The sequence below is a fragment of the Panthera onca genome, chromosome C1, assembly GCF_046562875.1.
Source record: "Panthera onca isolate mPanOnc1 chromosome C1, mPanOnc1 haplotype 2, whole genome shotgun sequence".
NCBI classification, from domain to species: Eukaryota; Metazoa; Chordata; class Mammalia; order Carnivora; family Felidae; genus Panthera; species Panthera onca.
The window spans coordinates 163,603,688-163,617,927 of NC_138346.1; the positions used below are offsets into that span (position 1 = coordinate 163,603,688).

Sequence of the window (14,240 nt, forward strand, 5' to 3'; positions counted from 1 at the left end):
TTAATTCAAGTCATTCAACTTAATAACATGGATACATATTTGTTTTATGTTGTCGTTTGAAAACAATGCTTTTTATCTCTCTTACCTGAAGGATCTTATCACCAGGCTGCAGCAGATTGGATGCTGGTCCATCAGGCTGAACCCTAGTAACAAAGATACCCTATAAGTCAGAAGTAACAGAGGTTAGGATTATTATCAAGAACTAGCCCTAGTTAAAAAAAAAAAATTCATTCACATAGAAACAATGAAAACAGACTAGGAACAGTTTACATATGTAAGCTTCAAAGATTATTACAGCATTTTAAGCAAGGTACCACTGTTCAAGTCAAGTTTGAGAGAAGCAACATCTTATTTGGATAACAAAGGTTTATCTTGTTTTTAAAATACACTTATAATTTATAAATTAATCTCATAGCATAGTCTTAATCGCTTTCTTAAATAATTTGAAATATGGTACTAAACCATTCTCCATATAATTCTGAAATTGTCCTAAGGTATTCTTCATTGAAAATGTATTCTATTCGATAGGTTGTAAATTCAGTGTACACTTTAAAAACCTTATCAGAATTACATGTAAATATTGGTTTATTTTAATCAGTATTACTTTGTACGTTACTGGAAATTTTAATATAAAATGTGTATGAACAAATTAAGCATTAAAAAATTCCAAGCATAAAGTTTCTACCCACATAGTTACAAAACCCCTAAATTGATTAATTTAGTTTATAAAAAATCAAAATAATTTTCTTGGTCATGTATATAAAGCAAGCATTATTGAATGTCTACCATATGCTAGGTTTTGATTGCTAGTGTTATAGTGATACACAGAATATAATTTTTGGCTTCAATGAGCTCACAATATAGTAAAAGTCAAGAAAACAAGAATTATAAAAAAATTAAAAATATAAATAATTTATATAAAAATATGTATTAAAGTATAAAAATTATATCTTAATACAGTTATTATTTTTTTGTTCCTAAGAAGTATTAATAGAAGATAATATTTTAATGTCATTGCCTGTTATTCAGTAAATCATCTTATTTGTTGATTTGTAAACTTGATGACTCTCCCTTAAGCCCATTAGCTTTATATGTGTGTGTGATGGTTTAACAAAAAGACCTGAATTGAAATACGTCTTTGTGTGTTTTTATTTAGCATTTCAGATCTTTATGAATTATTCATTTAAAGCATTTGAATGGTTTTTATCTTTCTGATTTTAAGCAGTTTTCCTTTCCATTTAAAGATGGAACTACAGGGGCACCTGGGTGGCTCAGTTGGTTGGGCAGCTGACTTTGGCTCAGGTCATGATCTAACAGTTTGTGAGTTCAAGCCCCGCGTCGGGCTCTGTGCTGGCAGCTTGGAGCCTGGAGCCTACCTCGGATTCTGTGTCTCCCTCTCTCTCTCTACCCCTCCCCTGCTCACACTCTGTGTCTCTCTGTCTCTCAATAATAAACAAATGTTAAAGAAAAAAAATTAAAGATGGAACTACAGTCATCAAGATCTTTAGAAAACTGCATAACTTTTAACCAGTAATTCAACTTCTAGAACTTATCTTAAGGAAGTAATTGGTCAAGTGGCAACATTCATTTACTAATACATTAATCATAGAATTATCTGTAATAATAAAAATACCAACCATACATAAAAGTCTAATAACAGGGAATTGATTAAATTACAGTAAACTCATACAGTAGTATGATATGTGGTCATTAAAAATGAAGTCCTAAATGGCAGGTATAGAAGTTCACTAGTGCTTAGTGAAACAAGCGGGCAATAAAACATTATACTGTGTGATGCTATTCTTATGCTATGATACTGTCTTTGCTGAAACATGTTTATATACATATTTATGTGGGAAATATCTGGAAGGATATATTCCTAAACATTAACAGTGGTTGTTACTGGGTAATGACACTTCATATATATATATAATGTATATTTTTTTCCTTTTTTGCTTCTGTGTGTTTTCTAATTTTTCTATAATGATTATGTCCTACATGTAACATTAAGAAAATAATAACAAACTTGAGGGGGTTCCGGAAGATGGCGGCGTAGGAGGACGCGGGGCTCACAGCGCGTCCTGCCGATCACTTAGATTCCACCTACACCTGCCTAAAGAACCCAGAAAACCGCCAGAGGATTAGCAGAAGGGAGTCTCCGGAGTCAAGCGCAGACTAGAGGCCCACGGAAGAGGGTAGGAAGGGCGGCGAGGCGGTGCGCGCTCCACGGACTGGCGGGAGGGAGCCGGGGCGGAGGGGCGGCTCGCCGGCCAAGCAGAGCCCCCGAGTCTGGCTGGCAAAAGCGGAGGGGCCAGACGGACTGTGTTCCGACAGCAAGCGCGACTTAGCGTCTGGGAGGTCATAAGTGAACAGCTCTGCTCGGAAAGCGGGAAGGCTGGAGGACAAAGGGAGGGAGAGCTGCTGAGCCCCCTGACGGCAGAGCTCAGCTTGGCGGGGAACAAAGGCGCCAGCGCCATCTCCCCCGCCCATCCCCCAGCCAAAATCCCAAAGGGAACCAGTTCCTGCCAGGGAACTTGCTCGCTCCGCGCAAACACCCAACTCTGTGCTTCTGCGGAGCCAAACCTCCGGCAGCGGATCTGACTCCCTCCCGCTGCCACAGGGCTCCTCCTGAAGTGGATCACCTAAGGAGAAGCGAGCTAAGCCTGCCCCTCCAGCCCCCGTGCACCTTGCCTACCCACCCCAGCTAATACGCCAGATCCCCAGCAACACAAGCCTGGCAGTGTGCAAGTAGCCCAGACGGGACACGCCACCCCACAGTGAATCCCGCCCCTAGGAGAGGGGAAGAGAAGGCACACACCAGTCTGACTGTGGCCCCAGCAGTGGGCTGGGGGCAGACATCGGGTCGGACTGCGGCCCCGCCCACTAACTCCAGTTATACACCACAGCACAGGGGAAGTGCACTGCAGGTCCTCACCACGCCAGGGACTCTCCAAAATGACCAAACGGAAGAATTCCCCTCAGAAGAATCTCCAGGAAATAACAACAGCTAATGAACTGATCAAAAAGGATTTAAATAATATAACAGAAAGTGAATTTAGAATAATAGTCATAAAATTAATCGCTGGGCTTGAAAACAGTATACAGGACAGCAGAGAATCTCTTGCCACAAAGATCGAGGGACTAAGGAACAGTCACGAGGAGCTGAAAAACGCTTTAAACGAAATGCAAAACAAAATGGAAACCACGATGGCTCGGCTTGAAGAGGCAGAGGAGAGAATAGGTGAACTAGAAGATAAAGTTATGGAGAAAGAGGAAGCTGAAAGAAAGAGAGATAAAAAAATCCAGGAGTATGAGGGGAAAATTAGAGAACTAAGTGATACACTAAAAAAAAATAATATACGCATAATTGGTATCCCAGAGGAGGAAGAGAGAGGGAAAGGTGCTGAAGGGGTACATGAACAAATTATAGCTGAGAACTTCCCGGATCTGGGGAAGGAAAAAGGCATTGAAATCCAAGAGGCACAGAGAACTCCCTTCAGACGTAACTTGAATCGATCTTCTGCACGACATATCATAGTGAAACTGGCAAAATACAAGGATAAAGAGAAAATTCTGAAAGCAGCAAGGGATAAACGTGCCCTCACATATAAAGGGAGACCTATAAGACTCGTGACTGATCTCTCCTTTGAAACTTGGCAGGCCAGAAAGGCTTGGCACAATATCTACAGTGTGCTAAACAGAAAAAATATGCAGCCGAGAATCCTTTATCCAGCAAGTCTGTCATTTAGAATAGAAGGAGAGATAAAGGTCTTCCCAAACAAATAAAAACTGAAGGAATTTGTCACCACGAAACCAGCCCTACAAGAGATCCTAAGGGGGATCCTGTGAGACAAAGTACCAGAGACATCACTACAAGCATAAAACATACAGACATCACAATGACTCTAAACCCATATCTTTCTATAATAACACTGAATGTAAATGGATTAAATTCGCCAACTAAAAGACATAGGGTATCAGAATGGATAAAAAAACAAGACCCATCTATTTGCTGTCTACAAGAGACTCATTTTAGATCTGAGGACACCTTTAGATTGAGAGTGAGGGGATGGAGAACTATTTATCATGCTCCTGGAAGCCAAAAGAAAGCTGGAGTAGCCATACTTATATCAGACAAACTAGACTTTAAATTAAAGGCTGTAACAAGAGATGAAGAAGGGCATTATATAATAATCACAGGGTCTATCCACCAGGAAGAGCTAACTATTATAAATGTCTATGCGCCAAATACCCGAGCCCCCAGATATATAAAACAATTACTCATAAACATAAGCAACCTCATTGATAAGAATGTGGTCATTGCAGGGGACTTTAACACCCCACTTACAGAAATGGATAGATCATCTAGACATACAGTCAATAAAGAAACAAGGGCCCTGAATGATACATTGGATCAGATGGACTTGACAGATATATTTAGAACTCTGCATCCCAAAGCAACAGAATATACTTTCTTCTCGAGTGCACATGGAACATTCTCCAAGATAGATCATATACTGGGTCACAAAACAGCCCTTCATAAGTTTACAAGAATTGAAATTATACCATGCATACTTTCAGACCACAATGCTATGAAGCTTGAAATCAACCACAGGAAAAAGTCTGGAAAACCTCCAAAAGCATGGAGGTTAAAGAACACCCTACTAACGAATGAGTGGGTCAACCAGGCAATTAGAGAAGAAATTAAAACATATATGGAAACAAACGAAAATGAAAATACAACAATCCAAACGCTCTGGGATGCAGCGAAGGCAGTCCTGAGAGGAAAATACATTGCAATCCAGGCCTATCTCAAGAAACAAGAAAAATCCCAAATACAAAATCTAACAGCACACCTAAAGGAAATAGAAGCAGAACAGCAAAGGCAGCCTAAACCCAGCAGAAGAAGAGAAATAATAAAGATCAGAGCAGAAATAAACAATATAGAATCTAAAAAAACTGTAGAGCAGATCAACGAAACCAAGAGTTGGTTTTTTGAAAAAATAAACAAAATTGACAAACCTCTAGCCAGGCTTCTCAAAAAGAAAAGGGAGATGACCCAAATAGATAAAATCATGAATGAAAATGGAATGATTACAACCAATCCCTCAGAGATACAAACAATTATCAGGGAATACTATGAAAAATTATATGCCAGCAAATTGGACCACCTGGAAGAAATGGACAAATTCCTAAACACCCACACTCTTCCAAAACTCAATCAGGAGGAAATAGAAAGCTTGAACAGACCCATAACCAGCGAAGAAATTGAATCGGTTATCAAAAATCTCCCAACAAATAAGAGTCCAGGACCAGATGGCTTCCCAGGGGAGTTCTACCAGACATTTAAAGCAGAGATAATACCTATCCTTCTCAAGCTATTCCAAGAAATAGAAAGGGAAGGAAAACTTCCAGACTCATTCTATGAAGCCAGTATTACTTTGATTCCTAAACCAGACAGAGACCCAGTAAAAAAAGAGAACTACAGGCCAATATCCCTGATGAATATGGATGCAAAAATTCTTAATAAGATACTAGCAAATCGAATTCAACAGCATATAAAAAGAATTATTCACCATGATCAAGTGGGATTCATTCCTGGGATGCAGGGCTGGTTCAACATTCGCAAATCGATCAACGTGATACATCACATTAACAAAAAAAAAGAGAAGAACCATATGATCCTGTCAATCGATGCAGAAAAGGCCTTTGACAAAATCCAGCACCCTTTCTTAATAAAAACCTTGAGAAAGTCGGGATAGAAGGAACATACTTAAAGATCATAAAGGCCATTTATGAAAAGCCCACAGCTAACATCATCCTCAACGGGGAAAAACTGAGAGCTTTTTCCCTGAGATCAGGAACACGACAGGGATGCCCACTGTCACCGCTGCTGTTTAATATAGTGCTGGAAGTTCTAGCATCAGCAATCAGACAACAAAAGGAAATCAAAGGCATCAAAATTGGCAAAGATGAAGTCAAGCTTTCGCTTTTTGCAGATGACATGATATTATACATGGAAAATCCGATAGACTCCACCAAAAGTCTGCTAGAACTGATACATGAATTCAGCAAAGTTGCAGGATACAAAATCAATGTGCAGAAATCAGTTGCATTCTTATACACTAACAATGAAGCAACAGAAAGACAAATGAAGAAACTGATCCCATTCACAATTGCACCCAGAAGCATAAAATACCTAGGAATAAATCTAACCAAAGATGTAAAAGATCTGTATGCTGAAAACTATAGAAAGCTTATGCAGGTAATTGAAGAAGATATAAAGAAATGGAAAGACATTCCCTGCTCATGGATTGGAAGAATAAATATTGTCAAAATGTCAATACTACCCAAAGCTATCTACACATTCAATGCAATCCCTATCAAAATTGCACCAGCATTCTTCTCGAAACTAGAACAAGCAATCCTAAAATTCATATGGAACCACAAAAGGCCCCGAATAGCCAAAGTAATTTTGAAGAAGAAGACCAAAGCAGGAGGCATCACAATCCCAGACTTTAGCCTCTACTACAAAGCTGTCATCATCAAGACAGCATGGTATTGGCATAAAAACAGACACATAGACCAATGGAATAGAATAGAAACCCCAGAACTAGACCCACAAACGTATGGCCAACTCATCTTTGACAAAGCAGGAAAGAACATCCAATGGAAAAAAGACAGTCTCTTTAACAAATGGTGCTGGGAGAACTGGACAGCAACATGCAGAAGGTTGAAACTAGACCACTTTCTCACACCATTCACAAAAATAAACTCAAAATGGATAAAGGACCTGAATGTGAGACAGAAAACCATCAAACCCTTAGAGGAGAAAGCAGGAAAAGACCTCTCTGACCTCAGCCGTAGCAATCTCTTCCTCGGCACATCCCCAAAGGCAAGGGAATTAAAAGCAAAAGTGAATTACTGGGACCTTATGAAGATAAAAAGCTTCTGCACAGCAAAGGAAACAACCAACAAAACTAAAAGGCAACCAACGGAATGGGAAAAGATATTTGCAAATGACACATCGGACAAAGGGCTAGTATCCAAAATCTATAAAGAGCTCATCAAACTCCACACCCGAAAAACAAATAACCCAGTGAAGAAATGGGCAGAAAACATGAATAGACACTTCTCTAAAGAAGACATCCGGATGGCCAACAGGCACATGAAAAGATGTTCAACGTCGCTCCTTATCAGGGAAATACAAATCAAAACCACACTCAGATACCACCTCACGCCAGTCAGAGTGGCCAAAATGAAGAAATCAGGAGACTATAGATGCTGGAGAGGATGTGGAGAAACAGGAACCCTCTTGCACTGTTGGTGGGAATGCAAATTGGTGCAGCCGCTCTGGAAAGCAGTGTGGAGGTTCCTCAGAAAATTAAAAATAGACCTGCCCTATGACCCAGCAATAGCACTGCTAGGAATTTATCCAAGGGATACAGGAGTACTGATGCATAGGGGCACCTGTACCCCAATGTTTATAGCGGCACTCTCAACAATAGCCAAATTATGGAAAGAGCCTAAATGTCCATCAACTGATGAATGGATAAAGAAATTGTGGTTTATATACACAATGGAATACTACGTGGCAATGAGAAAAAATGAAATATGGCCTTTTGTAGCAACATGGATGGAACTGGAGAGTGTGATGCTAAGTGAAATAAGCCATACAGAGAAAGACAGATACCATATGGTTTCACTCTTATGTGGATCCTGAGAAACATAACAGAAACCCATGGGGGAGGGGAAGGAAAAAAAAAAAAAAAAAAGAGGTTAGAGTGGGAGAGAGCCAAAGCATAAGAGACTGTTAAAAACTGAGAACAAACTGAGGGTTGATGGGGGGTGGGAGGGAGGGCAGGGTGGGTGATGGGTATTGAGGAGGGCACCTTTTGGGATGAGCACTGGGTGTTGTATGGAAACCAATTTGACAGTAAATTTCATATATTAAAAAAGAAAAAAAAAAAAGAAAAAAAAAAGAAAATAATAACAAACTTAAAAAAATAGGTTAATAATGTCACTGTTCAGAGTGACAGAGTGCTCAGCTTCAGTTGTACAGATGGTCAATTCAAAAGGAATAAGAAAACTGGTTGAAAAGGACAGTAAAATAAGGCATGATGGTTAATCCACCCGACCAGTGAATGGCACTGGTCATGAAAATAAATATAATTTTTACCGCCCTGTACACATTGGGCATATAGCACTCATGCCATCAGTCCAGGACACTGTATGTGCAATTGGTCCCTCTGGTAGTCCCCCTCTTTGCCATCAGGGTCTCTGTGCAACAGGCAGATTGTCACTGTTACCCAAAATAAGCCACTACATCTCTGGGTGCCAGAGGTGAAGTTTTGAATATTACTTTATCCCAGCAAAGTCTGGGCTCCTAGTTAATTTTGATTGCCTTTCTTCAGCTTATTCTATGGGAGCCATTTTTAATAATGTTTGCATGAATCCAGACCATAAGAGCTAAATTATGGGTATTGTATCTGCAATGTTGGGAGGAATAGTAATGCTCCACAACCTGACTGCTGAAAGAATACAATTGTAATGTACGTGACAGGTTTAATTTCATCCATCACAAAGCTCTGTGGGATTCAATCGCTGTTCTGAAGACTTGCTTTGAAGCTTACTCTTATGGTGGCCTGAGTCTTCCAAAGCATTTATTGCTGCTTTCTAAAGCTTTAATATTTCTTTTTTTAAATCATTTTATTTTTTCCCTTTTTCAAAAATTAAAAAGAATTGTCTACATTTATTTATTTTTGAGAGACAGAGAGAGATAGAGCATAAGTTGGGGAGGGACAGAGAGAGAGGGAGACCCAGAATCTGAAGCAGGCTCCAGGCTCTGAGCTGTCAGCACAGAGCCCGAGGCGGGGCTCGAACTCACAAACTGTGAGATCATGACCTGAGCCAAAGTCAGATGCTTAACCGACGGAGCCACCCAGGTGCCCCTCCCTTTTAAAACATTTAAATCAACATTAGTTTCTTAGTTGATGAAGTTTATTGATTGACTAAACTCTACCCCTGAAACCATTACTACACTGCATGTTAACTGTTAGTGCCCACTGGTATAGTATTTTTTTTTCCCTTTACATGTACAAACATGTCTGATCAGGCTGCATACTGCCACATTAGTTGAAACAGATAGCAATGAGTGTTATCTTTGATACTGCTCTGTGGCATTCATTATTTGTGTAAGTGGAATGTTTCCAAAAAGATTGCCTGCAAAGGCCAGTGCCCTGATTTTTCACTCTATTTATGTACATAAATACAGCCATAGGAAAAAAAAAATAACTCTGAACCCATTTTGTGGCCTCTGCTATGATGAATATTGATGACTTTGATGCAGTTTTGGGAAATCTCATTAAGTAATGTGTCATTCATCTTTTCAACAAATTCATTTTATCTGAGACTTCAAAGAATACTTTGGCATTGATGACAGAATTTGGTAAGGAATCAAACTATTTGTATTCTAAATGTTAGAGTAATAACTTCCTACTGTTTGGTAAAACCATCATGTACTTATCAAAGATCCATATCATGGCATTATCTATTTTATAACTCTGCTGCAAGATTTAAAGTATGTCCAGTTTCTTTTCTTTTTTTTTTTTTAGTTTACTTATTCATTTTGATAGAGGCAGAGAGTGCAAGCAGAGGGGGGAATGTAGAGAGAGGAGAGGGAGAGAGAATCCCATGTAGGCTCTGTACTGTTAGCACGGAGCCCCACATGGGTTCGGACTCAATGAAACTTGGTTGAAATCAAGAGTTGGACTCTTAACTGACTGAGCCACCTGGGTGCCCCAAGTATGTTTAGCTTCTTGTAATATTTGGTTGAGTGATAAATGTGGGACAAACTATCATGTAATACATTCAAAACAAGCGAAACAACCTATATACCTAAGGTTATAGCAAGACCATTTTGCCCAAGGAAGGAAAATGCCTCAGTAACTCTTTTTCAACAAGGTTGTATATATTAGTATTTTTGCTGCTGCTGTCAAGTTAACACAAACTTAGTGGCTTAAAATATCACAATTTTATTATCTTACAGCTCTGTAGGTTAGAAGTCCAAAACAGGTCTTAATGGGGCTAAGACAAAGGTTTTGGCACAACTGCATTATTTTCTGGAATATCTAGGGGAGAAGCTGTTTCCTTGCCTTTTCCAGCTTCTAGTAAATGAACACATTTCTTGGCACATTGTCCCGTTTTCCATCCTCAAAGTCAGCAATTGTTCATCTCTCTGACCATTTATCTATGTTCATAATGTCCCTCTGACTACAGCCAAGGAAGATTCTCTCACCTACATGATTAGACTGGGCCCACCTGGATCCAGGATAATCTCCTTACCTCAAGGTCCAGAATTTAAACTCACCTGCAAAGTCCCTTTGCCATGTAATGTAACATATTTACAGGTTCTAGGAATTAGGATGTGGCTATCTTTAGGGGGCCATTTTTTTTTTCTGCCTTCCCCATAGTGTAAGAAGTGAGTAAGAGCATAGCTCTAGAGTTAGCCTATGTTTACCATTCATTGATTGGTGACTTTGGGCAAGTTAATTAACTTTTGTGTACTTAACTTTTCCTCATCAGTAAAATGGGCATGGTAATGGCACATACCTCATAGTTATTAGATTGAGTAAATACATGCAAACATACTTAGAATAGTGCATGGCACTCAGTGTAGCATCAATAAATGTTATTATATTATTGAAAGTCTGAAATCTGAGCTACAATCCAAGGTCTTTATAGCCAGGAAAACCCATATTGAGAATTTCTGAGTCTCCAATTGTACTAGATTGATTGTCTGAAAATTCTTCTTTACCCTCAATTGGGAGTATATTAAAAGGCCAACATTTGTTATCTTTCTCTTGAATGCCCATCAGATAAAAGGATTTGCATCTCCTGTTTAGAGAAGAGGACAGGAAGAGAGCTGGGAAGTCTCTGCTATCTCATCTGTGGTTTCCTAGTGGTGGCTCTCAGTGATAATGGCTCCAATTATTGTTCACTCTCAGTAGTGGACATGGGTGCCAACTAGAGGGCTTTCTGATGGTTCTTAGTAACTTTCAGGTGCTACTTCCTTTCATAGCTCCAAGTCAGGAGTGTTAGCTCTTTGTAGTAATAGCTGTTAGGGTCTAGTTACTGGCTTATGGCATTTCTGAGAGTGTTGTTCTAATGTCTAATATCTCCTGACCAGCATAATGACTTTCCCCTCTAGACAGCATCTCACAACAGAGCCACAAAATATGTGCTGCAGCCCTTTCTGAAGAATATATGTTTGCTTTCCTCAGACACCAATATCTGGGTGTGCTTGAGTCAGACACAGCCTCCCTGGACTCATGCATCACAGAGGGACCCGCACAAGTTTGAACCAGAGCTAATCTAGAGAGGGCTGGCCAGATGCTACTAATAGGTGAACCTGTTGCCATTTCATTTTTCTTCCCCATTTTTTTAAAAATCACTCTTTGTGCAAGTCATAAATCGTTTTTTTTCTAAAAGTACCCAGACTGGGTTTTTAAAAAAGTTTTACTTTTCACAAGTAATTTTGAAAAGTCACGAGTATGGGAAGTTCTTCATGAGGTTAAAACCAGACCTTGTCTCACTGGTTACCTAGTCTATATACCTCTGGACATAAACTTTAATAGACTCAGAAAGTTAGTCTACAAGGTGAACATTGAACGTTTTAACTTTAGAGGAGAAAGGAACTTTATATGGCTTTTTAATGATGAAGGTGAATGACTGTGACAGTCTCAGCGATTGTAAATGTAGACCCCAAAATAGAACTTGTCTTAAGGGAACTGTAACTTCAATTTATGAAATATGTTTTTCTTTAAAATTCTGAAAAATCTTGGCTCTAGCTGACAGTAAGAAATTGGTTTCTAGGAAGGCCATATCTCAAATAAAAATTGCATACTATTACCATTACAATTCAGAACACCTTGGTTAAATATTATAGAATATACTATTTTATGCTCTCATATACTTAAGATACTTCAAAAAGTATTTTTGGAGGAAAAAGTGACTCAGAGCAAACACAGCTATAGATTCAATAGCTTTTAAAGTTTTTTTGTTTTTTTTGTTTTTTTTTTTTTTTTGCAAAAAAAGGGCAAATAATTTTTTTTTCATGGGTTGGGCCAAGTTAATATGAAGCTGGGATGTGGCTCATAGAAACAGCATTACACATATAAAATAGACTAAATTTAACCCCTGTGATTAGTGGAAGACGTGCCACATCAAGGATAAAGGTATTATTATCAATAGTTTTCCTCAGTATGAATCAGGAGTGTGATCATAAAATATTTTAAGACTAACTGCTGAGTATCAAATCTTTGACTTTGAACAATTTGCTACCTTAACAACTGAGGAATCTATATGTACCAAGACAAGAAATGTATACCATGGTCATTAGAAACTGAAGGAGAGTGGGAAGGGTGAGAGGAAGAAAAAGAGGCATTAGCAGCTGAATATGATGCTTCAGTGTACGAATGAACTTAAGTCAACAAAACAGTGAAATATAAAATCCATAAAAGATAAACAGAAATCATTGTTTAGAAGCCTAGAAAACTTGAGCCTCAAAAAAACAGAGATATAAATATGCTACAACTGACCAAAGTCCACTAAAAATTTCACGAAAATATTCTGCACAGATGTTTAAAGGAACACCAAACTCCTTTTCACAAGTTTTTAAATAAACATTAAAAAGGAAATAACTCGCCTTCATTTGTAAAAAAATTACTAATAATTCATTGGAGCAACACAGAGACAGGTAAAACCCATAGAAATTAACTACATGATTACAGACATCCTGGTGGCACTATAATGGAGAGGAAGAACTACACATTGTTTGCTCTTTAGACTTGTATCCTTCTTTGAGGTCATTTTAAGGGTTTGTTTAGCAGCCAAAAATTTTTTAAAAATCTGTATTATATATACTAAATATACATAAATACCACTATAGATGGTATATAAATATATATTCTAAATATATATGTTTAGTAGCCAAATAACATATATATATATATATATACATAATATACATAGCTATTTATATTATAGCCATATATATATATATTTTTCAAGATACTGCTTTTCCGATTTGCTAAAAGCATCCAAAATAACTTATTTATTCCCCATTATTTGAGATTCCTTAAGAAATGACAAATTAACTACTAGAATCTTTTTATGGTTTGATGCTGATCATCATGAAGTATTCTTTTCTGAATATATGCGTTAAAATTATATTTGGCTTTAATTACCTTATAATTATAATTTTACTCTTTAAAAAATTTTTTTTTAGTTTTTATTTTTGAGAGAGACAGTGTGTGAGCAGGGGAGGGACAGAGAGAGAGGGAGACACAGAATCCGAAGCAGGTTCCAAGGCTCTGAGCTGTCAGCACAGAGCCTGACGTGGGGCTCGAACTCACGAGCTGTGAGATCATGACCTGAGCCAAACTTGGTCGCCCAACTGACTGAGCCACCCAAGCACCCCTAATTTTCCATTTATTAATTGTTCCAGTATTCCAATTATTAACTAACAGTGAAACATCTCTGGGCCTCTGTCCATGGTGACTGAAATTACCTTTGCTTCCTGCTCATTTCTTGGTGAAATTCCTGAGCTTAAAAAAGGTTTCTCTCATTTGATTTTCATATTTTCTCTTAAAGACAAATCATGACACTCCTTCACACACTGTCTTTTCAGATTTTTGCCTCTTTGGAAAAAATAAAAACATGTTTTCATTTCTTTTATTTTATGAGTTCTTTAAAGTCTATATTTAATAAACCACCTCAACTGCTACTGAATATTTGGGTTGCTGAGCTTCCTACAGTTTACTGATTCTGTCAGGACCTCTCGTGGCTTCTATTTCCAGCTTCCTATATGGCATAAAATAGTAGAAACTATTAAAAATAGGAGTAGGTTACTGTAGGTGCCTGTGGATTCTTCTTTGAAGCAATTCCTAAAATAGTATCGGTAATCAGCTTTCTGATTATCATCACTGCAGACTTCCTCAAAGCCCCTTCGATGGTATAATTTTTGGCACTATCTGTCCATTTCAAAATAATGAAGTGAAAAGTGAAGAATTCAGTGAAAACTTTTTCTGTCATTTATGCTAAAATAACATTTTTTAAGTGAAAAATTATTTTGTAAGCTATATTCAGTCAAACTATGATTCTGTTAGACTTAATTTGGCTTTATATAATGGCTAACACATCGTTGTATAGTTAGACCTTGCTAGAAGTGTTGTTCAGAG

General features: G+C 38.1%; 1 protein-coding gene across 6 annotated transcripts in view; it reads right to left on the minus strand.

Moving 5' to 3' along the window:
• Nucleotides 1-14,240, minus strand: part of LRRC7 (leucine rich repeat containing 7) — a 561,274-nt gene that overhangs the window by 17,858 nt on the left and 529,176 nt on the right. For 5 of the 6 annotated variants that reach the window (XM_078451792.2, XM_078451793.2, XM_078451796.2 and 2 more), the window contains one exon: nucleotides 86-160. In XM_078451792.2, the coding sequence (XP_078307918.1) occupies nucleotides 86-160 (75 nt within the window). The remainder of the gene's footprint in view (nucleotides 1-85; nucleotides 161-14,240) is intronic. The other variant, XM_078451795.2, reaches the window with a different exon arrangement.